Source organism: Eutrigla gurnardus (assembly GCF_963514095.1).
Source record: "Eutrigla gurnardus genome assembly, chromosome: 15".
In the NCBI taxonomy this organism is placed as follows: Eukaryota; Metazoa; Chordata; class Actinopteri; order Perciformes; family Triglidae; genus Eutrigla; species Eutrigla gurnardus.
In genome coordinates, this window is record NC_139938.1 from 23,867,150 (window position 1) to 23,893,527 (window position 26,378).

The window sequence follows — 26,378 nt, forward strand, 5'->3', positions numbered from 1 at the left end:
ATCACTGCCTTCCACTCTGATCTATTACAACTTGGTGACTTTGGCACGTTTCACAGAGTGGTGGGTTTTAAACCAGCTGGATCATTTGCTCTTTCTAAGGCGAGGGAAAAACATGTGAGGCGGGTCATCGTCGCATATACGCTGTAGAAGAGAAGAAGAAGAGAAATGTGCGACAGCTCAGTAATGCAGACAACTGGACGGGAAAGCAGCTGCTCCACCGCGCCCTCTGGTGGAAAGATTGCGACACCGCGCTTCTTTCTCTCTCTCTTTTTTTTTTTTTTTTTTCTCTCCAATTGAGCCGATCGAGGGAGGGGCCGGGCGACCGAAAGCACAGACGCTCCTACAGCACTCTGCGAGGCACTTTACATCGCACTGACGGAGTGGCGACCATTCCCTGAAGCTCTCATCCAGGCGAGGGCCGCTGCAGCATCCGCACAGAGGGAATACCGCGCTTCCAAAGCTCGTCTTCAAAGGTGGAACCGAACGAAACATGTCCTACCAAGGAAAGAAGAACATCCCGAAGATCACAGTGAGTGGAAACTGTTATTTATGCTTGATTGGAGGTGGCAACTTTCTGTCGCAAAATCACCGCGCCGGCGTTTCCACAGCGATGGAGCATAAAGCCTGAAAAAAAAAAAACACCCGGCCACCAGCAAGGCGCATTTTTCATTCGCATATTGAGGCGCTGGAAAAAATACGCACTGTGAAATGGCATGAGCGGCTGCCATAGTGACCGCCAGGCAGGGAGATGAGGCGTTTTCTTAAAGGTGTCCTGCATCTTCTTTGTTGAGGGGCTCCATACGTGCGGCGAGCCGGCTCGCCCATAAATAACACAAAAATCATCACACAAATGTTCCTGCAGGGACTTCTGCTGTGTTTATGTGATGCCCTGCCAATTAAACAGCATTTAATGATCGTTTTAAAATGCAGTTTGGAGGCAAATCATCTAGAATTTGGGATCGATGTGCTTTGTGTCTTATTTCCCTTACACACCCTTTACATTTATCCAAAAAAAAAAATCAATAAATCCGCCAATTCATGCATGAAGCAAACCAGCTTTCTTTATTTTGACAAGAATGTGTTGAGCCTTTTCTCTCTTTAGGAGATTATTTGGAGCCTAATTGATCACTTGTATGGGAGCCTATTGAACTGTGATGTAAGTCTCATTTTCAAAGAGCTTCTCTCGCCATTTTGACACAATGTTTTTAGTGACACACCACATTGTGTCCTAATAATACTACGGCCTAATAACCTAGTCCTGTGGCTGTCATTTGGCAGACAATTGGAGCAAAAGTGAGCACCGGGAAATCATTTGCAGTGATTTTTTTTCTTGCATCAGCTTATGATATCCACAAAGGGCCTTTTTGTATTAAAATGAAGAATGAAATCAGGTCCCTGCAGACTATAGACATGGGGCTACTGTTCATGTTGCTGGGGCTGGTGCAGAGGAGAGTGAAGAAGAGGTGGGGGGGGGGGGGGGGGGGGGGGGGATGCACGCCCATGTTTGATGAGCTGTGATAAGCCGGCCTTGTAATGGGGCGTTTTTTTATCCCTGCATCATGGGAAGGAGAAAGATTCAGACTCCAGTCATGAGCATCGAGGGTGGAGGTTGAATTCGGGGCATGCTGGTGTTACACAGCCAGCCAGCTGGGTGCTGGTGTGTGTTACAACTGCAGAGAGAAAAAACCTCTCCCTCTCCTCCGTGTGTGTGTGTGTGTGTGTGTGTGTGAGAGATGCCTGCCTTCCCAGTCTCATTGTTGCAGAGAGGGGTGTGTTGCTTGGCTGTGGGAGACTCAGCCTTTGTCTCGTCTCCTCAGCTGATATTACACCAAGTAGGTGGTTTTGGGGGACGACTGGAGCATTTGGCCTGTAGAGGTCTAATTCGCATTCTGAGCCCAGTCTCTTGATGTCATTACTCTTAAAGTAGGGCACGTCTCCGTAATATGCTAAAGTGGGCCAGCATTTTCCATGGCATGTTTAACACAGTCATTATAGGGATGGGGATGTTAGCTACACCCCACAGATAGGATGGTGTCTCTCTCTTTAATCTTCTTCTGTTGCTCATTTGTTGTGTTTTAAACCTGCAAAGTGGGAATGATAATAAGATCAAAACACATGTACAGAGATAGTTTAATACTGAGGCGAGAAATCTCAGCTCAGAAAAATGTCATAACACGAGTTTGATGGCCCTCAAGATAAATGCTATCTGGGTTTTTAGGCTGTAAACTGCAGTAAAGTATCTCATTGACGTCCTTGACCAAGAGCAGAGATAACGTAGCTTCACGTCACTCCAGTTCACACGGGAGTGATTCGTTAAAGAGCTACTACTCGACCACTTTCATCAGTTTTTGTTCTCAGCATATCATGGTTGTCCAGTCTTTGTTTCTCCCCCAACAGAACTGAAGTTCTAATCCCTTAAATGTTGATTTGGCAACACCTGTGGTTACCGGTGGCAACCTCCAGTTCTGAGAAGTGAAGCCAGCGCAGAGCTGCCTTAAGCTTGCATTCTCTCTGCTGGCCATCAGGGGGCGACTCCTCTGGTTGCGAAAAGAAGTCAGATTGCACAGAAGTCTATGAGACTTGATTTATTATCTCAGTGAACATCGTGAACATGAGTTTTTGGTCTCATTTGGAATAAAATAGAGAGATTGGTATGATTTAAGGCGTGGCTACCTTGTGATTGACAGGTTGCTACCGCGGCCTCGCTACCGTAGCAACCAATGAAACTAGCTTCTGAGATGTAGTATTACTAAAAATCCACCCTCACTTAATTACCTGCGTCAAACCCACAGTTTTGAACAGCCTTCCCCGAGCTCTGTGAGTGGACAGACAACTCCCCCAGTGTTGATGTCATCTACATCATTTAGGCTCCACCCTGACACCAGCCTTGTAACGGCTCATAGCCTGCCTCCCCTCCCAGACTCTCCTTCTGTATTTCCATGCCTGCCCATTCTATTCCAGCTGTTTCCCCGCGTCTGCTCTCTGCCAGAGACTCTAGGTTTCTAGGTGTGGTTCTTCCCTTCCCTCATAGCCGCTCACAGCAGCCTCAGTGTTGTTCCAGGCTGGTGCATGTCATCAGTAATCCCCTCCAGCTGGACGCAGCATCTGCGGGCCGGCAGACGGCGGCTCTCGCCCGGGAAATGAAACCCGTTGCCCCCGTTGACGCACCACAAAACAAGGGCTCCGCCACACCAGAGAGGTGCCATCACCACGCGGGCTGCAGCGGAGTGGGCTTCGAGTGCAAACAAAAAAACGCCCCGTGGCCACCCAGGCGTTGCCGCGCGACTCACCATGGCGACCAACATACAGTTGTGACGGCAGGGGAAAACACAAACCCCCGTTTTGTCGTGCGAGGATGTGATTTGACACACACTTGGACTCGGCCACACACAAACACTTCTCAGGCTGATTAAGTTTATAATTAAATCTGTCTGGCTGAATCCGATCCACGTTGAGGTTTTTCTTTCTCTCGCTGTCTCCGTGGTTACGTGGTTTATGCTCCCCCTGCCTATCGCAAGATCAACATTCAAGACATGCGGGTCTGTGGCTGGCAGGAAACTCCACGATTAATTTAGATTGATACGCCTCATTGTTTTCACTTTTCCAGAATGTGAAAAAAAGAAGTCCTGTGCAGTTTTGGGTAGTAAATATTTTTGCGCGCTAGGCAACAGGGCTGAAGCCCATTCAGCATGACTTCCCTCCTCCACTGGTCCCTGCCTGTTTCTCTCCCCGCCCTCCGTTCGCTCTGTGTCACAGCTAATGGAGGTTTCCTCTAATGTCCTCTCGGCCCCCTTTGGCCGGGGACCATTCCCACTTATTAAGCAACGGAGGAGTGGCTACCAGTCATTTGCATCCCGGTTTACAAGCTTCTCCCTGGTCGCGGAAGTGGAAAGAAGTTGTCAGCGCAGATGAGGGTAGTAGTACAAGAATAACATCCTGTCGTCTATTTCTGATGACTGCCGCTGCCTTGTGTAATAGAAAATGACAGCTTCCTGTGCAGCGAGAGGTGCTTTATTTTTGGGACTTTGTGTTTTTTTTTCACAAGATGAAGATGTTTCCTTTCAAGCCGAACTTTACTTCACTGCCAGACTTTTAATAGATGAGCTTGTCAGAACTAGAGGAGGGGTCGTTAAAAAAGAGTTTAATTCGTTTTTTTCCAATGACTTCAGATTAAAAAATGAGTAAAGCAGCTGGAGGCATCGTGCAGATTTCTAGTAGACGTTTAGATTAATGACAGATGTTTGGTATACATTTTGTTTGATTTCATTTTTTGTTGCAAACATTTGTGGTTGACCTCAGCTGTGATGATTGCGTGGCGTGTGCTCTAATCCTCCTGCAACTGTCCGAGTTTTTGGGAACAGCAAATCCTCCGGTGTTTACCCGGCGACGGGAGTAGGTCAGTCAGCCACGCAAACGCATAAACACTTCTGGAAGCAAAGATGCATAAGAGACAGTTGTGATGTTGAGGTTTGTTCCCACCAAACACACATTAGTCAGATTAGTATTGTATATTTATTAATAATCAATATCTCTGACCTTTAAGCCGTCTCGATGCTGCGTTTCCTTTCATGTTTCACCTCTTGATTAAATTATCTGAAAGGCGTCGCTTCGTCAGATCTTTGGTGAAAAATCATTCAGATAATATCATCAGCCACACAATCACATATAAAATCATTAAAAGCACCTGAAATATGATTTGGAAATGTTCTTATTGCAGTAGGAAGGACAGAAATGGTGAGACAGACGGGCCATGGTCATTTCAAAATAAAGGCATATCTTAAAGATGATCATATGTATCACTGTTTTCACTTTGCATCAATGATATTGGATCCCTGATCATCGAGTTGGTAGATCGATCCAGATCCATGTATTGTCACAACCCTAGTGCGTGCGTTGCTAGGTAGCCATCTATACCTAATCAATATATTTCTGGGGAATAAACGCAGACTACAATGACCACAGTGTGCAGCTCATCCAGGGAGATTGTTTTTCCCTTCCAGAAACTGGGCGCTGTAACAGTGACTGACAAACGGAGACATGGTCATTGACCCTGGAAGGTCAGAGCAAATCAGCATCAACACAATCGCTGCCTTGTGTGGAAATACTAAACCTTTCAGCCAATATGAATATTTGTGTTCTCGTATGATTATCTTACTAGAATAAAGGTGAAATGGTAAAAGTGTGTTAAAAATGTCTCCAGGTACAAATAGGCAGGACGCCTAAGTAGAAAGTATTTCAATGAATGTCTTCAGAAAGAGAGATTTATTTAGGCCGTTCAATCTGGTCGTACCTCTTCATGCTCTGCGGCTGTTCTTCAGCACGGCAGCTTATTCTGGGAAACCAAAGAAAATCATTATTTTTGACCGATGTCTGGTCACTGGGTTTGTCCCACTTTGAGAGTCGCCCGTTCCCAATCCAAACCAGAATGATTTAATCTCTAAATGGAGCAAAAATCATATTCACAAACCCTGCACAGGGAGGTTAGGGCAATGCTGTGAAAGCAAGTTTCTCATAGGATCAAATACTTCAAAATATAAGACAAAAGATGCATTATTTCTAAAGATAATAAAAATACAATCTGGACGCTTAAAAAATCCAGGTTACATGTTAGGGAATATGAACAGGTTGAAATCAATGTAGTGGAAACAGAAAACGACAGAGAAGGCAAGCCTTCCGTATCCATGGTTACGTGATCTTTTGCCACAACATGGAAAGCAGATAAAATCACTAAGCAAAGAGGAATTTCATTCTTGCCATGAAATCATCCGTGCTGAGAAAAATTCAGCGAGCCGTATGTGTTCATTATGTGGATGGTGTGGTCTCGTTAATGTTCTAACAAATGCTTAGGTTTAGTCCCATAACCACGTAATAGCACAGATGTTTTCACTCACACAAGAGAAACTTGTCATAATGTGAAATAAAAGATAATGAACTAAGTTGATGGGAGGACTTCCCGCTGCGCTGATTGGCTCGCTTCCACTCATCATCCCCACTCACACGTGTCATATCTTCCCTCTGAGCCTCATTTCCTTGTTTTTAAATTGTTGAAATAATGCAGGAACGCTGATGGAATATGTTTCCGGAACAATGACAGAATCCTGGAAGTGTTCTGAAACAATAAACAGTCTACATAACTGTGGCAGCATTGGGAAACAGCGCTCTATCACTTGTTATATTTTCTGTGAAATGTTGGAAGTGTATCGTGTTGCTGTTTGCGGGCGGATGACATGAGCGCTGGGAAATGCGGCGGCCTGTTTGTCATGGATTTTATTAAAAAGCCACAATAAATGCTCAGGCTGCGTTTCGATTTATGAAGGGAGATTAAGAAGTGTTGAAAAAAATGACGTGTCTTTGAAAAAGCTCAACCAGTCCCATAATTCTAGTTAACATTTAGTTTTCCAGTGACAAGAAGTAACTAAAGTCTAGTATCAAATACTGTCCACAGTCATAGTAATACATTATGTATGTCAATGGCAGATGAGCTGAGGAATACTGAGATCAGCAGGCTGGCGTTTGCTGGGTTGTAATGGAAAGCTATTGATTGTTGAATTATTATGGTCTCTTGCATGCTGTTATAGGCCAGTGGGCAGAAACTGACAAAGGGGAGTATGAGTGTGTGTGTGTGTGTGTGTGTGTGTGTGTGTGAGAGAGAGAGAGACTGCCGAAGCACTCCAGTAAGGCAACCATGCATGAGGGTGCACCCCTCCCTGCAGTATTATAAATCAGATAAGACATCTTTATTGGTCTGATGGAGTTGATGCAGCATTTTGTTGTTTTTCTTTTCCACAAGAATATTTTACACAAAGAAACAGAGAAAAGGAACCATTCCTCAAATCTAAAAAAACAGCCTGAAATCAGTTAATTTTGGACATTTTTGCTCATTTTTGCTCAGTTTTCTAGATTACTGCACAGCTACTTTTTTCGTATGGATGTGGATCCTGGAGGAGCTGGACTACCTGTGAACCTGATTGGGCTGCAGGTCCCGCCTCATGCTCATCCAAGTAGTCACAAGGACACGAGCAGAACACTGAAGTAGAGATGAATCAGCCAGGAAGGAAGCGACTGGTCACCACATATAAAAACATCCCCTTTTTGGAGGGGTCTCTTGTTTCTGCCTCTCCATTGCAAATAGATTCACAATCACAACCTAAACAGACGGGTTGATCTCCCTGAAGTTTAACCGACTTGGTGTTTCAGAATATGAAGAAATGATCTCTAAACTAATGAGATGACAGTTTGAGGGCAGCGTGCTCCCCAGCTTGATCTATGGCGGTGCTGCGCTCCAGCTGCTGATGACCGTGTGTTGTAATGTGTTGGGTGTGGTTTCCAGGGAACGCTCTGGGCTCCGATTCACACGACTCCATCACCAGCTACACCACATACACACACAACGGGAAAGACACACACAAAAAAACAACAACCCAGCACACACTGCGTGTGATTATGAGCTCAGCAGATATTGAAGCTTGTATCGTCTGAGCCACATGCAAAAACCTTATTATCCTCCTTTTTTTTTTCTGGTTGTGTGAGGGAGTGGCTGCAGTTCATTACACTGATGAAACACTGGGTCCACCGCCAGGGTGTAAATCACTTCTCTGCACACATGTGCTGCTGGGAAATATGGAGGTCTGTCGCTCTTAGAAGGAACCGAGTCCTGCCGTGTTGTAGAAAATGAAATGTTCACGGTACAACGATGTGCCTTATGTCATATAGATCGGCTTAAACTGAAGCGAGATTTCCTGTCCGGAAAGATAAATCCTGTTGTATCCTCCCCATCTACCAACGCCCCTCCGTCCATGTCGCCATTTTTATTTTCTCTGTAGTAGCTGTCCAACAAGTCAGCAAAACCTTAGGCACCCAGTGTGTCTTCCCCCCCTCCTCTCCAGTCTGCCTCCCTGCAGTCGACCCGTTGCCGTGACGACGCCCTCCCAGAGTCGGTCTGTGGTGCAGCGGCGGCAGCACATTTTGATGTCTGACTGTGTGGCTTCGCGACAACGCCCAGATCAGACCACATTACGACACGTTACGTCGAAAGGCTTCCTCCGATGTGACAGCGCTCCGTCTGCACCCTCGTTCCAGAGAACCCATCGCCTTCAGCCCATTGTTGTTTTTTCTCCTCACAGATTTAACGATCAATACGCAATGTCGGCTATGATATTAAGTCTGTTGGCCGATTGGATTTAAACTGAGCAAATAACGTCCCCGGTAGTTGCATAACAGAATCTGGATGAACATAGTTAAGACGTTAATCCACGATCAGTCCTTAAAAGCAGCTTCGCTTCTGCTTCCGTCAGCAGATCTTTGTGTCGGCCGCCAGAATGTTATCGCCCCGACAGGTCCAGGTCGTTTCATGTAGGGGGGGATATGTATGTTACAGCTGCCCTCTCTGTCTTTATGAGAACCTTCTCCTGAATCTTGAGTAATATTCATCGTTTTATCATTGTTTTGGAAACAGGAGCATACATGTGATCAAACTGGCACTCCCTGATACACCCGGTCAGTATTTGTGGACGTTGAGGTGGTCTCTGCAAGCTGGCAGGCAGATAACATGAGGACGTTGGTGATGTTGATCACAAGCATCACACTTTTCACCACCTATCTTATGTTAGTCACTGTGTTGGGTCGGATTTAAATGGGCACACTGACCTTAGAGCAGACACATTTCTATGGAGGGCTAGACGGCGACATCCTAACATGTTGACTATCATGACATTTAGAAAGGATCGTGTTTGTAGAAGCAACTAATATAAGTCCCCGGTTCATGTTAATACAGTGTCAATGCAAATGCAGGTCACTTCCATCAAACCGCTTTGCTGCGCCGGACCACAGGGAGAGGTGGGCAGGCAGCCCCCCAGGGTGGTCCACAGCTAAACTGCATTTGGCGTGTCTACATGAGACAAACATGCCCTTTCTCTTCCAGGCCGAATGAATGAGACATTGTGCATCTCTTCTGGCTGGAAGAAGAAGGACATAATCTAACTATGGAGAAATAGAAAAGCATTGTCCGACTCTAAATATACAGCGGGGAATGATCCGGATTCGTAGATCGTCCTCTCTTTAAGCTTCCTTGACGGTGTTTTCAAGTCAAAGTGGGTCTTTGTTAGAAAGAAGTCGTGACATTTCTATTTATTCTCGACCCTCCGCTTCTTCTCATCTCTTTCCCTTCAGAGCGACCGGCTTCTGATCAAAGGTGGGAGGATCGTGAATGATGACCAGTCCTTCCATGCCGACATCTACCTGGAGGATGGCCTCATTAAGTAAGTCCTCCACTGTCCTCCTTTCTGCTCTGCTTTTTAGTCATTCGCAATTTGCTTTCATCTCTCCCAGTCTGAATGCAAAAGCAGACCTCTTTTGCAGAAATCAACACATTTGTCTGCGAAAAAATGTGAAATAATGTTGATTCCATCAGGTGGATCGGACAGGTGAATTCTGCCTAATTATTCTTATATTTTAGTCAATTTTGGTCTTTTCTCCCAACCGTTGTTGCCAGGAGTTGCCACATCACATTAGTTTGGCAGAGATAATCCTAATCCATCTGACTGAAAGTAAATTTCAAGTAAATGCAGATTATAAATCCCCGGAAATCCCCACTGGTCTGTGTATCAGTTTCCCACACCTTTTCTTCTGGATACACCTTTTCTAAATATGACAAACCATTGTGACCCAGTTCACAAAAGGCCGTAGCTCAAGAAGAGCGAATTTGTGCCAGGAATGCAACAGCTATACTATCCCTATATTATGTTGAATAAGTAAACCCTGCGTTTTATGTACGTATTATTGAAAACATTTGCACGTTATATACTTTATAAATCAGATTATTGCATTTATGCGGAAGAAACAGGCTACTTCATTATTTTCATCAGTTTCTCTTCTCATCAGTAAAACAAACAGAATGTACATTAGCCTATAATATTAGCTTCAATGTTATAAGTAGGCCACAATCATCAGAACACATAATGCGAAATACGCTCCCTCATGTGGCTAAAATGTGTACTGCAGATGTAAATGTTGAATAAAAGATTATTGAAGAAGTTTTGGAAATTTACTAGTGACTGGGATAAAGCGTTGGATCCACGTTTGGATATGGATCCTGCATCCAGTCCATGTTTGTCAAATATCAATAAGAGATTTTTAAATGTGTTTGACATATGAGAATAACACTAACGCTGCCAAATCTAATTTTGCAGTCTTGATTAAATCAGACTAAATATAGCAGTCTAAATAAGAATGAGTGTTTTGGAAACTTTAATGAATAAATGCACGAGCGCAGGCTTCCTGATCACGCACGCTGTGTCCCGCTGGCTGACCTGAACTAAAAACAAGAGTCCTCGTTACTTCGGGTCAAAGACGGGCTCTGGTGGTAACATTCTTTCTAGTCCCCCATATTTTGTCTTTGTCCCACCAGACAACAAGAGAGTATTTTGGGTGAATTCCTATGTCCTCTCCTACACTCCCCCCGTGTCCCACCCTCACTTGATTTTCCAGTTATAGCCCCTTTGTCCCCCCCTGCTCCTTAGTGAGGCAGCTCAGGGAGAGCCACCCAGGGAAAAGCCTGGTGTTGCATAATAAACACCCAGATGCCTGCTGGACCATTGGGCCTTTGGCAGACTCACAGAGAGCCACTCTGCCTGTCTGTCTGGCTTGTGTCCTCTATAATGTCTGAACAACAAGGTTTTTCTTTCAGCGAGGGTGAAATGTCGATGTGTTGGCATGGCGACAATGTGCTGTTTTGAGGTCAGGCTGAAGTAAAAAAATGTGGCCTATGATTTAAATGTACAATAAAAATGTTGTAACAACTTAGAATTAGGCCTCCTCCTCCTCCCAGTCATTTGTTGTTGTCCTCGTCCCTCGACAGGCAGATCGGCGACAACCTGATCGTGCCCGGCGGGGTGAAAACCGTGGAGGCCAACGGGAAGATGGTGATCCCCGGTGGCATCGACATCCACACTCACTTCCAGATGCCGTACCGTGGAACCACCACCGTGGACGACTTCGCTCAGGGATCAAAGGCTGCTCTTGCTGGGGGCACGACCATGATCGGTAAGCAGGAACGCTCGTCTACGCAGTTTGAGATCGAGGCTGAAGCTGAAAGGGAGGGGGGGGGGGGGGGAGGAGGGCCGAGACCTGAACAAAAGGGACAGAGATGGGAAGTGGTTCTGGTGTGTTTTTGGGCAGCGCTCCAAAAGAGGACCATACAAAAGGCTGAGTGTAAGGAGGGGGGGAAATACAGCACCAGTGTCTGCCTGCTGCTGGTTTATGCGTGCTTCATGTCGCTGACAGACCAGACGCTATTCCAGCTAACAGTTGGTCGGCACCACAGTCTCATTCATACCATTAACTTCCTTTGAGCTGGCTGCTACTCTGCTGCTTGTCTCTTTAAACGGACGCATTCAGGAACAGACGTGCTACTGTAGGGAGCTCTATTCACCGCCTCCATTCATCCAGGGATTATATTCTAGCGGCCGATGCGTTTGAGAGAGAGTGAGAACTGGCCCTGTGTGGTGTTGTATGCTGTATCTGTGTCCAGTGAAACGTACAGTTCAGATGGTTGAGATAGTAAACAACAACCATTTCCAGCTCCATTAACATGCAAATACCAGATAAGAGGATTGGCTCATCTTTAATGAGATCAAGACGCCGGTCAGCTGGTGAGCCAGCAGGCGGTCCTATTTTATTACAGCTGAGTAAGATGAAGAAGGATCATTGCTGCACGCTGATTCTGTCGTGTGCAATCAGGATAACGGCCTGTGAATAATTTCAGTGAAAAACGGACACCTGCACAAAGCCTAGCATGAACTGGAAAATTATTATTAGCTTATCAATTATATGATTCGTTTTTATGTGAGCAGGTCTTGGATTTAGCTCTATATCATATGTCTATTGCATTGGAATATATGTTCCAGCTGGTTTGCTTTTGTGGGACTATTCCTTCTTAAATTTCCACTTAATATTACTGTGACACAAGATTTTCCACATGTTGGGAGGTCCGATCAGGAAAAATCCACTGGCCTTGTGTGAAAAAACTCTCATCTTAAGATTTGAAAATGGATACTTAGCCTGAAAACTCACCACAGTTGAAGTGGCCTTAAAATGCATCAAGGACACCCGCAGCCCCGACGAAGATGCTGGAAATGCAATGTGACGTCTGAAAAGTTCGGCCCCCGCTGGCTGAGCTCAGCACAAACCCAGACAGACAGCTGATTATGCAAGATAAACAATACGGGGAGAAAGTAGAAACACCAGCCGGCTAATCACACTGTCTGTCGCCCACCCTGACACTTCTGTGTCTGTCTATCCCGTTCAACCCACCTGCCACATCTCCTCTCTTCATCCATCTTCTCCCTCCTCTCCTAAAACTCTCCTCCTCATCCCTCCGTCCTCTCTCTCCTCCAGTGGACCATGTGATCCCGGATCCCGGCTGCAGCCTGATGGAGGCCTACGATCAGTGGAGGCAGTGGGCCGATGAGAAGAGCTGCTGCGACTACTCCCTCCAGGTGGACATCACCCACTGGAATGACAGCGTGAAGCAGGAGGTGGATCATCTCATCAAGGAGAAAGGTGGACCAGGACGTCTTAAAATAACCTTCTTTGAACTTTTTAAGGGGGCTTAAGGGGCATTGGTCATGCTTTGTTGTGTATGTTACAGGTGTGAACTCCTTCCAGGTCTACATGGCTTACAAGGACTACTACCAGATGAGCAACAGTGAGGTAGGATCATTTAGTGTACGCTTTAAAGGATGTAATTGTTTGCCGGCAGCAAAGAGATCAAAGGCTAAATCCACAGTTCTCACTTTGTAATTGAAGGCAGAAGCCAACGTGAGGCTTCTGCAGTCTCAGTCTTAGTCACCACAATAAAAAAAACCCTTAATGACGTCAGGCGCTTCGAATTCTTTTCACCTTGAGGCCAAAACGTGAGGCACAAAGAGCGACCGCATCTTTAGAAGATTTACACTTAATTCACACCCCTAGACCCCTAGTATTAACTTTACATGGACTGTTCCCCCTCACGCTATGACCACGCCCACTTCGGAGACAGGAAGCTGTCGCAGCTTGTCGTTTTAGAGCATCTTTGGCTGCACTCGGTGTGGGATTAAGATATCATTATTTTATAGTTGAATAAGAGCATCAATCTAAATCCATCACTGCTGACTTCCACAAAACCAACTAATCAAGAAGCATAAAAACATTGCAAAAGTTTTTCCTCAGTAGTGACATATCCTCAAAGAGATTAAGTAAATTATGACCTTTGAGTGTGCGTCAGCTGTAATACATCAGATTTCCAACCTTTTAGTAAAGAATGACTCTTTCTGTGTTCTCCCTGTCCTTACATAACTCACAGCCGGCGATGCATAGCACGGTGACTTCATACTGTAAGTCTAGCTGGTGAATGTAGAAAAAAACTGTAGTGTGAGTCCAGACGGTGTGAGGCGAGGCTCTCCGTGTTTCTCATGCACAGCCGTGGCTAATTCGGGGCGCTCAGATGAGCACACGAGGCAACTGAAATAGTCCAGCTTGAAGAACTGATGTCATGCTGCTCACTCAGGAGCGCCGACTGCAGCTCATCCCACACGAGTTTAACCGCTTCTGGAGACCGCACGCTGTAATTGCAGCGTGTCGTTGGTAGACGTCATGTAAATTGTGGGCTCCCTTTAAGTCCTTGATTGTGACCCCCCCCCCCCGGGGGGATAAAAGGGAGCGTCTGATTCTTGCGTAAACAGCCGGGCAGAGTTTTGAATAAAATAACTGCCACTTGTGAGGATTTTTCTGTCTTTCTCTTCCAGCTCTATGACATCTTTACCTTCTTGGCGGAGAGGGGGGGCATCGCTGAGGTCCACGCGGAGAATGGCGAGATCATTGCCGAGGTAAATATGAATTCATCCCCGCCACACACTCTCTTTAACGACTTCGTCTCCAGCTCTGTGATCCGTTTTGGTGTAGTGTGATTAATGTCGGTTTATTTCACCTCTCTGGTGGAGGCCTTATCACCACGCATCTGCACTACCTTCAGACTAAACACGCTGTCGCCCATGAGAGGGAGAATGGGTTTCCTGCAGGACGGTAATGTGTGGGTGTAGTTTACACAGCGCAGCTTTGGACAAATGAAAGTGAACAAACCCGCAATAAGTTGTTGGATTGAGAGGCTTGGTATTAGTCAGAGCCTGCAGACCGTGCCTGGATTCTGTCACTGGGTGTGTGTGTGTGTGTGTGTGTGTGTGTGTGTGTGTGTGTGTGTGTGTGTGTGTGTGTGTGTGTGTGTGTGTGTGTGTGTGTGTGTGTGTGTGTGTGTGTGTGTGTGTGTGTGTGTGTGTGTGTGTGTGTGTGTGTTGAATCCCGAGCCTCCAATCCGGTCTTAAACTTGGACTTTGAGGGAATCTTTTTTCCTGAACTTCCAGATTATGTCATGTCCTGATTTTTTCTGTAGAAGTCCTGAGACAGGGAGGCCTTGTTTAGACCTAAATATATATTATAAATATTATAAGTGCTGGTACAGATCATGGATACGTGAAACCATTTGATCTAATGCTGCCGACCCTCTTATATCCACTAGCTGCTCACTTGAGGAAAACTCTTTAACTTAAACACAAGCTTCAATTCAATCTTTCCTCCATCAAGATTACATTTAAGGACAATTCCAATATGTTCCAACCTTATTCTCTAAGTGTGGCAGATCTTACATGTATATAAAGACCCTCTTCACTCTGGGGACTCCCACAGTCTGGACCCAGATGATAGAGCTGCTCCTCATATCCTTCACACAGGCAGAGCACAAATAAGAATATGTTTTTTCTAGCCTGACCAAAACTTTCCATCAGTCCGAGCACTCCAACCACTGAACACAGAGAAAATAGTCCCATGTCTACCTGCGAGCTAAGCGGTCTCCCTGCTGTGTGTTTGTTGAACAGGAGCAGGCCCGCATGCTGCAGATGGGAATCACTGGACCAGAGGGCCACGTGCTGAGCAGGCCAGAAGAGGTATGGTCAACCCTGCCACCAAATATTATCATACTTTATTTTTTTCATATCATCCAACCCTAATTTTAAACACTTAATCATGAACATTTTAAAGACTGAAACATCTTTGTACATTTGTTTTGTTACGTAGCCTTTTTATTCAGATATTAGCTGTTTTTATGTATTTTGATGAATTTCATATTTTTGCCCATGGATCACACACACACACACACACACACACACACACACACACACACGTTTCTTCAACAAACAAAAAATGAAAGCCACGTTCTCAGCTCAGCAACTTGTCTTGTCTGGGGTTTTCCACTCTGTGGTGCAGCGCGGTGCAGCGGGCCCACCAGGCTCATAGTGCCCTGCGGTTGACTGGAGCCTTTAGAATCAAGAGCTCGGTAACATGAGTTGGATCAGTGTTTTATCAGAGTCTGGTGTCCGGTTTGGTATTAATTTACTGGTTATTGGACCCAGCTTTTGGACTAAAATCAGCTCAAGTGTTTGCATGTGAAGGACACAGTGTGCACATCTGGAGGCATGCTGAATCCCAATCATGAAGATATCAAGATGGACATTTACACAATATAATTATGAGCATGTGGCACTTTTATCCGACCTCATCAAAGTTTATTTCAGCAATTGTTTGCTCCTCTCATGAATCTACTTTCAACAACCCTGACTCGATATGAATGAATAAATCCACTCAAACTCTAGAAAATGATGTTAAAATTACAAGCTTCCACAAAAATGAATTACGCCAATAATACGTCTCTGAAAAAATGAATAGTTTGCTGTGGTTACGTTTATTTGAGAAAATCCTAATGGGAAAGAGATTTCCAAGTCAACCACAATGTCCCGTCCTCTCTGTAGCTGGAGGCGGAGGCGGTGTTTCGTGCCATCACCATCGCCAGCCAAACCAACTGTCCTCTCTATGTGACCCGGGTCATGAGCAAGAGCGCTGCTGACATCATCTCACAGGCCCGGAAAAGAGGTAACGAGCAACATTTGGACTTCACCGCACTATGTGGAATATTTTAAACGCGGTGTGTGTTGACTGAAATGGTACTCACATGTTTTATTTTGTATATGATATTTACTTCAAGGTCGTGTAAGAACAGCAGATTGTAGAAAAGGGCTGCGATTATTGTGTTTAGTGATTCATCTGGTGATTATTGTTTCCATTAATTGATTACTTGCTTTGTCTACAAAATAAAAAATCCAGCTTACAGTTATAGAGTAAAAAATATTTACTAAAACCAATTAGTTGGCTATTAATTTCATAGTTGACACCTAATGGATGATCATCATTGCAGCTCTAGTCTAGACGTTTTTCCTGCCCCTTTCTTTTTTTGCTAAGCGTGTTTATTTGCTATTTCACCTCCGGTCATCGGTTGCCATTTTTCCGTCTGATTTCGGAGACGTTTGGAATGCACTCTGCACCTATGCCCTTATAAGAGGATTTTCCTGCCCGTCCTGAAGCTGCTGATGTACACAGAGCTTGGCTCTGCTTGACATAATGAAAGATGAAGGATGAAAAGATGCTAGTCTCATAGGAATTTTCAGATTTGTCTTTTGGGTCTTTTGGGTCGCACGGTCCCGGGAGAGAGTGGAGGTGAACCCGCAGGCTCTGATGGATTGTGAAATATACACTTTTTGAGAACGGAACAGGAAAACGGGAGAGGGCAGAGAAGAAGAATGTGTGTTTGGATGTCCTTGGCGAAGGTCCATGCGACGTGTTAACAGGCTAACCTCAGTCATGTGCACCCTTTAGGGGCCTTGATGGACACTTTCTGTTTGGAACTGGTCCCAAGCACACTTCCTCTCCATCAAACAGTGATGTGTAAAGACCTTGCAAAAACACAAAAGCAGACAAATGTAATTTGCAGGAATGAAAACTTAACCAAAGGTGATGTTTGGCTTTTTATAGAATGGGCACGGTTCATTTCATTTTACGTTTATTTGATAGGGACAGATACAAGTCATGTGGATTGTGCAACAATCCAACAGAAAGCATCATAGCATTTATAGCCTTAGCTAGTTTCCAATGCCCGTCCCTATATGTTCCTCTGCTGTAAACACGACCAACCAAAGCTTTTAGTTCAATTAAACTTAAAATGAATCAGGCTTCATTGATGCGACTCATGATTCATAAATGACATGCTTTATTTTTGATACTCCTTAACTTTTTATTTATTTTCCCAGGAAATGTTGTGTTTGGGGAGCCAATCACAGCCAGCTTGGGGACTGATGGGACACATTACTGGAGCAAGAACTGGGCCAAGGCGGCTTCTTTTGTAACATCACCTCCTCTTAGCCCCGATCCCACCACTCCAGACTATCTGAACACACTGCTGTCCAGGTACGTACCAGCAGCCCCTTATAATGATCCTTCATCTGGCAAGTGTATAGTAGTAAGTTTATACATATATATTTTCTATAAGTTATATGTATCACAGTCCTTGTTCAGTTAGTTCAAGTAACGTAACGTTCTTCCTCACGATGCAGTGCCGTCATAATTCCATCTTAACTCTTCATTTCTTTTCTTTTTTTAATTCTCATTTTATTACAAATTCCAGGACCATACAATCATTCATAATACATATCATTCTTCTTAGTTAGCCATCTGTAAATTTACATTTGTAGCATAAGGCATAACTGTAATATAGACCTAACCATATATTTTAAAATAAAGTTAAGATAAGAACATAAACTTTATAAAATTAGAACAAAATTGTTGGGGAAAACCTCAAAGACACAAATCCCTCTAGGAAGGGAATATATAAGAAAACAAAAGGGACACAAAAATCCACTTTAGACAAATGATGGTCGTACCGGTGGAACATACATTATCCATCTTTAATAACTCATATTTTCATGTTCCCCAGTGGAGACCTGAGTGTGACCGGCAGCGCTCACTGTACCTTCAGCGTGGCCCAGAAGGCCATCGGCAAGGACGACTTCACTCAGATCCCAGAAGGTGTTAACGGAGTGGAGGAGAGGATGACCCTCATCTGGGATAAAGCTGTGGTGAGGACTGTTTTCTCTCTCTGGCTTTTTTTCTTTTTTAGAAAAACAAACAAATAATTAGAGACACACATAAAGATTTATTCCAGTCTTAATGGGCGCTTTGAAGCCGTAGTCTGTTTGGCTGCTCTGAATCACAGTGAAATTGATAGTTTTGGTTTGTTTTCTACTCGGCCTGGCGCCGCTTCACAGTTACACAAATAAAAGCGGACCGAATAAAAAAGCTAATTTGCGTAGGGGCACATACCGAACAGCTAATTTATCTGCTTTTGCCCGGAGAGCTGCCGCTTCTATGCAGCGAATCGCAGACTTTGAAGTGGTTTCCCTTTGACTCTGCACTATCTACTGTGTGCATGAATCTTCCCTCCTCCGGTTTATCTTGGATGACTTTATAAATGTCACCATTTCCGTGGACTTTATTTAGCATATTCTGTATTTTCTCTTTGACCCAGGTGTCAGTTCCCTCCAGCCCAAACAAACTGCGCCAGAGTCCGATAAAAAAAAAAAGACTAAGTGTTGCCTTGTGAAAGCTCCGTAAAAGGCTCTTGTTCTCCGTCTCCACCATTTGAACTGCCTTTCACTATTATTCCTCCCGACTATTACTCTCAGCTTTATTTCACCGTGCTGTTGTCGCCGTCTCTGCTTTGCTTTATCATTTCCTTTCGATCTCCACATCTGTCCTTTCCTTCACCGCTGGATACAGCACACCCCCCCCCCCCTCCCCCTCCTCTCTCACTGTTATCACTGAATCACTGTACTGCTAACATACACACAGCATGCAGCTTTAGACAGCTGTGGAGAGCTGTGCTGCCTGTACAATGTGGATGTTCAGTTCTTTATTGTCCCACTGGGGGAGGGGGGGGGGGGTTCAGCACCGATAAACAACGACAGCACACACAAAACAGCATCGCAATTCTGGCTCTAAAACGATGTGGAAAATGGTGAATGGCTCGGAGCGTGAAGCTAATCCAGAAGCAGAACTGATTTCCATACGAGGTGAAAGTTCACCATTGTATCCAAAAACAAGCCCCCCTCCCTTTATGCTTACCGTTCCCTGTTTGTCCTGTTTCCCAGACTACAGGTAAGATGGACGAGAACATGTTTGTGGCAGTCACCAGCACCAACGCAGCCAAGATCCTGAACCTGTACCCTCGCAAGGGTCGGATCGCTGTGGGCTCCGATGCCGACCTGGTCATCTGGGACACGGACTCCATCCGCACCATCACCGCCAAGACACACAACTCGGTAGGTGTGGTGTGTGTGCACCGGTCAACGGTCGTACTTTGTCTTTGTTTCAGTTAAATTCATCTCTCAACTTGTGGAACTTCACGCTGATTCGGGCTGGTTTGGCTGGAGGAGCAGAGGGGAGTACACCAACACTGAAGGGTTGTTTTCTTGAGTAATGTCAATGATGTTATTGTTACAGTAACCCTGATGGCACCGGTCCATATGCACTGTAGCACAACCATGTAATTGGTTATAAATATATATAAAAAAACAAAGAATATTATGAGACAGATGGGCAAAAAGGGAGCAATTTAAAAAAAAAAGTTTTAAAAAGTGTTTAATCTTTAGTTAACGAGTAAAGCAGAAAAATAGATGAGAGATAAGTGTCTACATCTGTGTGTGTGTGTGTGTGTGTGTGTGTGTGTGTGTTAGAGAGAGAGAGAGAGAGAGAGAGAGCACATTGTTGAACAGCTTCCAGCGAGCTCTCAGTTCCTCTGGAACGGAAATGAAGTCTCAGTGGAAGTTCACTGCTAACACGTCTCACGCTGTACTCGCCCCGTGACCAGCTCTCAATGTAAAGTCCTCAGCAAGTTATGCTTATGAGTAAATAAGGAATACTCAAATGCATGGGTTTATCAAACCAGGACAATAACTACAGTTAATGAAGAGGGCAACTATGTGCTGTATAATCAGAGGTATTTCCGTCCTCACCATGTGACATTGGCTCCAACGGATCATCCGAGATAATATTGACGATTGGACAACCATAGCTGGCTTAAAGAACGTCATTCATTGCTCAGGATTATGCAACAGTGAAAACTTAATATTTCAAATATTTTCACTAACCCCGGAGCTGTGCAACATTGATGCTTGTCAACTCGTCTCAGAAGTGGGAAAAAAAACAGGTCTGGTCATAAGACATCGATGTCAGAGGGAAACGTCTCATGCAATCGGGTTCAGAAGTGGCCGTGTGGCGTGAGCAGCGTTTCCTCCGTCCGATGCCTTTGCAACCCGCGACGCTTTTCTTCTCGTCACATTTTGGGGGTTCACTGGTGGCCTGATGTTTCCATGAATCACAGCTGGGAGACGAGCCAATTTAGGAGTAACAAACAATGCATTGCCTGATAGCACTGCTTTCCTTTCACAAAGCACATCATAGTAAAATAAATGACTCACTTTATGTATTCACTATGAGGGACACACGTGTTACACATTTACATTATGAGGTTTCTATAATTAAATTTGAGGATCCCAGAGAGGCCAAACGGCAGCAGAGGAAGTGTCTGCACAGGAAATGAAGGCTTTACCAGCCTAGCACAACCCTGCTTATATACAGAAATACACAAGTGATAAGGAAGAATGCTTTTACTAACGACGTGTGTGGGTTTTTGGAATGATGCCGTGAAGTTTGTAGATTTGATTTGCTTAAAAAGGCCTGATGGTGGCTGTTGACTAAGAGAGGCAGAACATTGTCTCCGGATTGAGGAATGGAAAGAGACGGAGAGAACGGGACTAATAATACGCCTTCTCCAAATTGGGAGTACATCCACTGAGGATCCCTGGGTTCTTACATAATGATGTCACCTCTTCATTTCCTGCCGGCCGTCCTTCCAGATAAAACAGAGGAGAGCAGAAGAAGACTGCGGCTCCCAGATCCAATAAATCTACCTTAATGTTGGTCTGACACCAGGCCAAACAGGAGCGGCTCACCGGCACACTGAGTCGGGGAATGACCTCTTCTGCCATCACAGTAAACAAGTGTGTCTTTGAGTCGCCAACTTAGAAATGCAGACATGGACATGAGCAGATCCTGGCACACGGACGAGAACAGGCAGCAACACACACTCCGAGACACACTCGGCTCGGTCATGACATCATGTTTGGCATGCGGTGAGGTTTTAGTTATGTCCTGTTCTGTACAGAAAACTGGGCCGTGTGCAGAGGAAGTAAGCAACAATGGAATCGGGGAGGGGACCTGCACATCACAAACATGGCAGGAGAAGAAAGTTGGCACAGAAGGAAATGGGACGAGGATGAATGGTAGGGTTGAAGGAAACGATGGGGTGACATGAATCAAGCAGGACTAGGGTGAAGGGGAGAAAGACAACAGACAGAAAGACGGATAAGTGAATGAAGGAGACAGACAACTGGGAAGAGAGAGAGAGAGAGAGAGAGAAAGGAAAGTACTATGGAGGCATTAAACACCAGCTGGGTGATGGCAGCTGTTTGTACATGCCAGGCAGACAAGTGTCAGAAACAAGGTGATGAATGATGAGAGAATGGGAGACGGCGATGTGTGGGATTAAGAGTGAGAGAGTTTCCACTTCCTATCACTGCCTCCATCCTCTCACAGCGCCCCCTGCTGCTGCTGTTGTTGTTGTTGTCTTCTTCCGTCCCTTCATCCGTTCTTTTAGGGAAGGTTACAGGAGGTTTCATTTGGTTGGTGTTGTTGTTTCTCTCTAAATTGTATTAGGTTGATCAACTTTAATTTAATAAAACATCAAAATGATCCTGAAGCCCCTTGATAAATTCATTGGAACATTGTTGTTTCCCTGTTGATTCTTTCTATCGTTGGAATTATGTCTTCTAACATTTGCTTCAGCTTTAATAAACGTATGTATACATTTTGTTGTTTCTAATCCAGTTCTGTTTAACTGAATTCTTCTTCTAGTGTGTTTGTGAGTTAGATTTACACAACATATTATTACTGTCACTGTGTCTGCTTTTGGGGTTTTCACATGATTGTTTAACTTTTTTATTTGACTGTAAATATAGACATTCTGTATGCATTTTGCACATATTTCTTCCAATGTGATATGTTCTAGTTCATAGCTTTTCCTTCAAGCATCTAATATATATGTGATATGTGTGCTTCAGGCTGCTGAGTACAATGTCTTCGAGGGAATGGAGCTACGCGGAGCCCCACAAGTGGTGGTCTGCCAGGGGAAGATTGTGGTAGAAGACGGGACCCTGCATGTCGTCTCCGGCATGGGTCGCTTCATTCCCTGCTCTCCCTACCCCGACTTCGCCTACAAGCGTGTGAAGGCCAGGAAGCAGGTAAACACAGGTTCCACTTCTGTCCAGCCTCCGTTTTACACTCTACACAGCAGCCATTCAATGGAGGCAGCTGTCACATCTTTCACCTTATGTAACGTTATGACGTTTTTTTTGCAGGATAGACTCTGATACTGTAGATTCTACAATAAGAACATTGCATTTTTTTGGATTTTAAGTGAGGAATAATGCGGTTTTGTGCTGAAATGGAAGTTGCAAGAGGGGAGAGAAAAGTGGGTGGGAGGGATGGAGGCAGTGAAGTGGGATGTGGGGGAGATACAGTTAGTCTGACATCAGCCTCCAGGGTTCAGCCACGGGCTGCTGGCTGTGCTTTTACACTGCAGTGCAAAATGTCCATGCGATGAGGGTGGTCGGTTCTCCTCCTCATGGTTTGAAAAAAGACGCAGTGAGGTTGGAGTTGTAAGACTTTCCAGAGAGACCTACCACACACCGTAAAAGAGTAACAGTAAAAATATATCCTGCATTTACAATTTACTATCATCACAAGAGATCTAGACTCACTGTCCAGTAGCTGTACCTCAACCTGAAGAAAAGAGGATAAAAGAAGTCATCCAGATCTCCTTTGAAGTATTATGAACGTTTAACTATTCGACTTAAAACAAATTCAACTGAAAACAGACCCGGCCGCCTGCTCTCCTGCCATCTCATCTTACGTGCCAAAAATCTCATTGTTCAACAATTTCCTAATTTGCAGCTGGCTGGCGATGACACCATGGAGCTGCAGCACCAGTGTGCTGTTTATCTTGCTGGATGCTTTCTTCACTCACAGATGTCTCTTTTTAACTCTTGACGGAGCTCAAGCCTCCTCTGAGTCATGACACTGACAGACAGATCAGCATAAAGTTCCAACTTGCTTTGAAGACATGTCTTCTGCTCGAGCCCGTAAACACGGCTTGCTTACTGGCGTTTTTGTTTGTCTCGGTTTTTGTGTGGACGTGTGGAATCTGGAGCTGCTTCTCGGCAGGAAGGAGGCTTTCTGGAAAATGCATATGTAACAGTTACACAAACATCCATGTAATGCAAAACAGCTGTGTACTAGGTTACATGAAATGTTTCTGTGATACCAAACACTGCAATGTTTCACTGTGTTCCTCCCCCCCTCCCCTCACCGTCTCCATCTCTGTGCCTCCTGCAGCTGGCGGTCCTGAGGGCAGTGCCCAGAGGAATGTACGACGGCCCGGTGTCTGAATTCTCCATGTCCCGCGGTGGCACCCCCTCAGCCTCCGCCCGCACCTCCCCCACCAAGCAGCCCGTCAGAAACCTGCACCAGTCTGGATTTAGTCTAGCAGGTAACCCTGCACTATGCGGTGAGCCCAGCTTCTTAATACAAACCCCACCCCTCTATCACCCAGCCCTTCCTTTCATCCGTCTATGGTCTGTATTGATTTATACTGTAGGAACATCAAAAGGACGAGCGCGTGCATGAGTCGATCCACCGCCGATCCACTTTTATCTCAGCTGAGCTGCTCCTTCACACAGGACATGAGTCATGTGATTTTTCAGCATGTTGCTGCTCTGAATGATGCATTCACATCCCTTGGCGATGAGCCTCGAGCCTGTAGAGTAACCTAATCATGTCTGATAATCCTGTTTCATATTTTATGATGTGCAAAGTATGGCATGCAGTGTATCACGCTACCATGGGGGAAAAAAGGGTTTTTCTGTGTTTATATGGCGATTTGTCTGTTAAGATGCCCACTTCAGCTCCTTTGGGTTTTAATTACGTTACATTTGATCAATCAGATAGCTTGGGCTCCAGTGTGGTGTGACATAAAGTCAATATTAGCCCAAATTAAAACCATTCAAACTGACCCCTACTGCATCCATGATGTGAACTATATTTTACATGAATTGCCATTGGCGATAGGAGCTCAGTGCTTTAGTTTTCCTGCACTGTACTCAGAAAAAGAACACTTTGTGCAACTCGGCATGTTTAATCCCCTTAACTTGTAACTCAGATCAGTCCCTGTTTAATGACTCATCTCTGAAAAAAAGGCACCTTAAATCCCGTCCCCGGCTGAATCCCCGGCTCACGGTGTCTCACGCCTCTCAAACAGACTGCTTGTTTTATTACACTTTAGAACACTGTGACCTCTAACTACATCACTTGTGTAATGTCAAGCTGCATTTGGGCATTAAGTGTTTTCCACAGTTACACTTGCTGTACGGGTCACGCTGGATATGTTTTTTGGCCCATGGCCTGAAAGACATACAGCGATCCCAGTCCAGGCGTTTCATGGACACGGCCTATTAGGAAAAGCCTGTCTAATGTGAGAGATCACACCACTGTATTCACATTTGACATCTGTTCCATTACGCAGAGCTGCTGAGTGACAGTGTGATGGTGCCCATGTGTTAAGACACCGAATTAGCTTTGATTTAGAATACAAATGTGAGGGATGTTTTTTGTCAGGCTACCAAACAGGGAAACGTGGTCAGTGTTTCCACTGTCTCACAAACAGAGACCTACCAGAGGGCATGCGTCCATGTGAATCAATGAGAGCGACCCCTTCTCACCTGCAGAGAAGGGGGAACACAGCTGCACTCGCCGTGCTATTGGCCGTCTTTGCGACATGTAGTAACTAACAGGTAGTATCATTTTTATTGGTGGATAACTCAAAGACCACAGCACGGGGTTTTAGCCTTTGGCTGTATTGAGCAACCTGTCTTTACAAGCTCATGTGGGATACCTCATCGATGGGGGAAAAAGAGAACGGTGACCTCCGCTGGAAAGAATTTCCACATTTGAGTACATGAAGTTAGAGGGGAGTGAGGCTTCTCCTGGTTTCCCAGGCTTTGCGATGCTTTCTGCGTTGTCTTGCATGCGTACAGTACGTGCACGTACTCCCAGAGTGAGTCAATCTGTTTAGTTTTCTTTCCAGGGGGGGGGGGGGGGGGGGGGGGGCACCACCTGGAGAGTTGATTTACTCGTCTGGAATGAGATGGGAAGGATTGTTTGCTTGGATACAGCTTATAATAGTCTGACATCATCCCGCTTTCCATTTATATACTCCCTGATAATTTGTTGCAGCAGACGTCGTGGCTCATCCTTTTGAAACGTCATGCTTTATGTCAAACTGTGGCTTCTTTTGTTAACGTTTCAGCAGCACTCATACAGAGTCTGCTGACATTTGAATTCCCCTCTTATCTCATTGAGACATACCGTACATCGTAGACAATAGGGTCTCATGTGAAAAACTTCTAGTGTCTGGAAATGAATAATGTGAGTGCATGACAAGGCATTAAAGCCATTCTGTGTAATGAAAAGTTGTAGTTTTAAGAGCAGACATAAGTTTACAGACATAAGTTGCATGCATCAGCTCCACATATGACCATATATATTAAATTCACTTTATACTATCCCATTGACGTTCACACATGTGTCCTGCATGGCACCATGAATTAATTAGCATGAATGTTGGGATATTAATACATCATATGAGATGTTAGAAAAGTGAGTTTATTGAAATCCTTCTCTTTTCTCCATTTCTTGTCATTGTGTCGTCTGCAGAGTCAATATGGGAATCCCATTTGCAGCAATTTACTCAAACTTACATACTGTTACATCTGACATGTGTTGTGTTCGAGTACAAACCACAGTCTTTAATCTTCTATTTCTCTCTTCCCTTGTTTTCTTTTTGTCCTTCTTTTCCTTTTTTCGCCCCTGTTCCTCCTCCCCACTGCCTTACGGACCTTTTTGCTCTTTTCCCATCTACCTCGCTTTATCGTTCTCTTCTTTTCTCTCCATCCAGGTCCCCCAATCCCAGATGACATCCCCATCAGGCCTGCTGGCCGTCGTATTGTAGTGCCCCCTGGTGGTCGTTCCAACATCACATCCCTCAGTTAAACAGCAGGACGACGAGGGGATGCATCCAGAAAACGACAGCAGCCAGAGTGCAGGATTGAGGGTGGGCGGGGGGAGTGTGTGGGGGGTGGGAGGGGAGGGGAGGGGAGGGAGGGGAGGGAGGGAGGAGCAGATGCAGAGGACCATGATTAGTTAAAAGTTAAAAGAGCAAAACACTGAATCCTCATGCCTTACCTGTCACGATGCAACCTCGCTCGGATGAGAACAGCATCCCTTTTCCTGAG

At 45.0% G+C, this 26,378-nt stretch overlaps 1 protein-coding gene across 2 annotated transcripts; it reads left to right on the top strand.

Moving 5' to 3' along the window:
• The first annotated feature begins 320 nt into the window (after window positions 1-320).
• Window positions 321-26,206, top strand: LOC311025989 (dihydropyrimidinase-related protein 3). 2 transcript variants are annotated; one of them, XM_084029244.1, is made up of 14 exons: window positions 321-529; window positions 9,169-9,257; window positions 10,856-11,040; window positions 12,394-12,558; window positions 12,647-12,708; window positions 13,782-13,862; window positions 14,904-14,972; window positions 15,834-15,954; window positions 17,166-17,322; window positions 17,849-17,990; window positions 19,062-19,232; window positions 22,092-22,271; window positions 23,425-23,578; window positions 26,042-26,206. In XM_084029244.1, exons 1-14 carry the CDS (start codon window positions 491-493, stop codon window positions 26,134-26,136), a joined length of 1,710 nt encoding a protein of 569 aa, XP_083885370.1. In that variant the 5' UTR covers window positions 321-490; the 3' UTR covers window positions 26,137-26,206. The 2 variants fall into 2 exon arrangements, with proteins under 2 accessions (XP_083885370.1, XP_083885369.1); XM_084029243.1 differs by having other exon boundaries at window positions 323-529; window positions 23,425-23,596.
• Window positions 26,207-26,378: the final 172 nt, after the last annotated feature.

Bases quoted from the DNA above. Each gene is read 5' to 3' on its own strand.
- LOC311025989 (XM_084029243.1), top strand. From the start codon at position 491: ATGTCCTACCAAGGAAAGAAGAACATCCCGAAGATCACA. The intron at 11,041-12,393 runs GTAAGCAGGAAC...TCTCTCCTCCAG, and splicing joins TGGGGGCACGACCATGATCG to TGGACCATGTGATCCCGGAT. The intron at 15,955-17,165 runs GTAACGAGCAAC...TTATTTTCCCAG, and splicing joins CTCACAGGCCCGGAAAAGAG to GAAATGTTGTGTTTGGGGAG.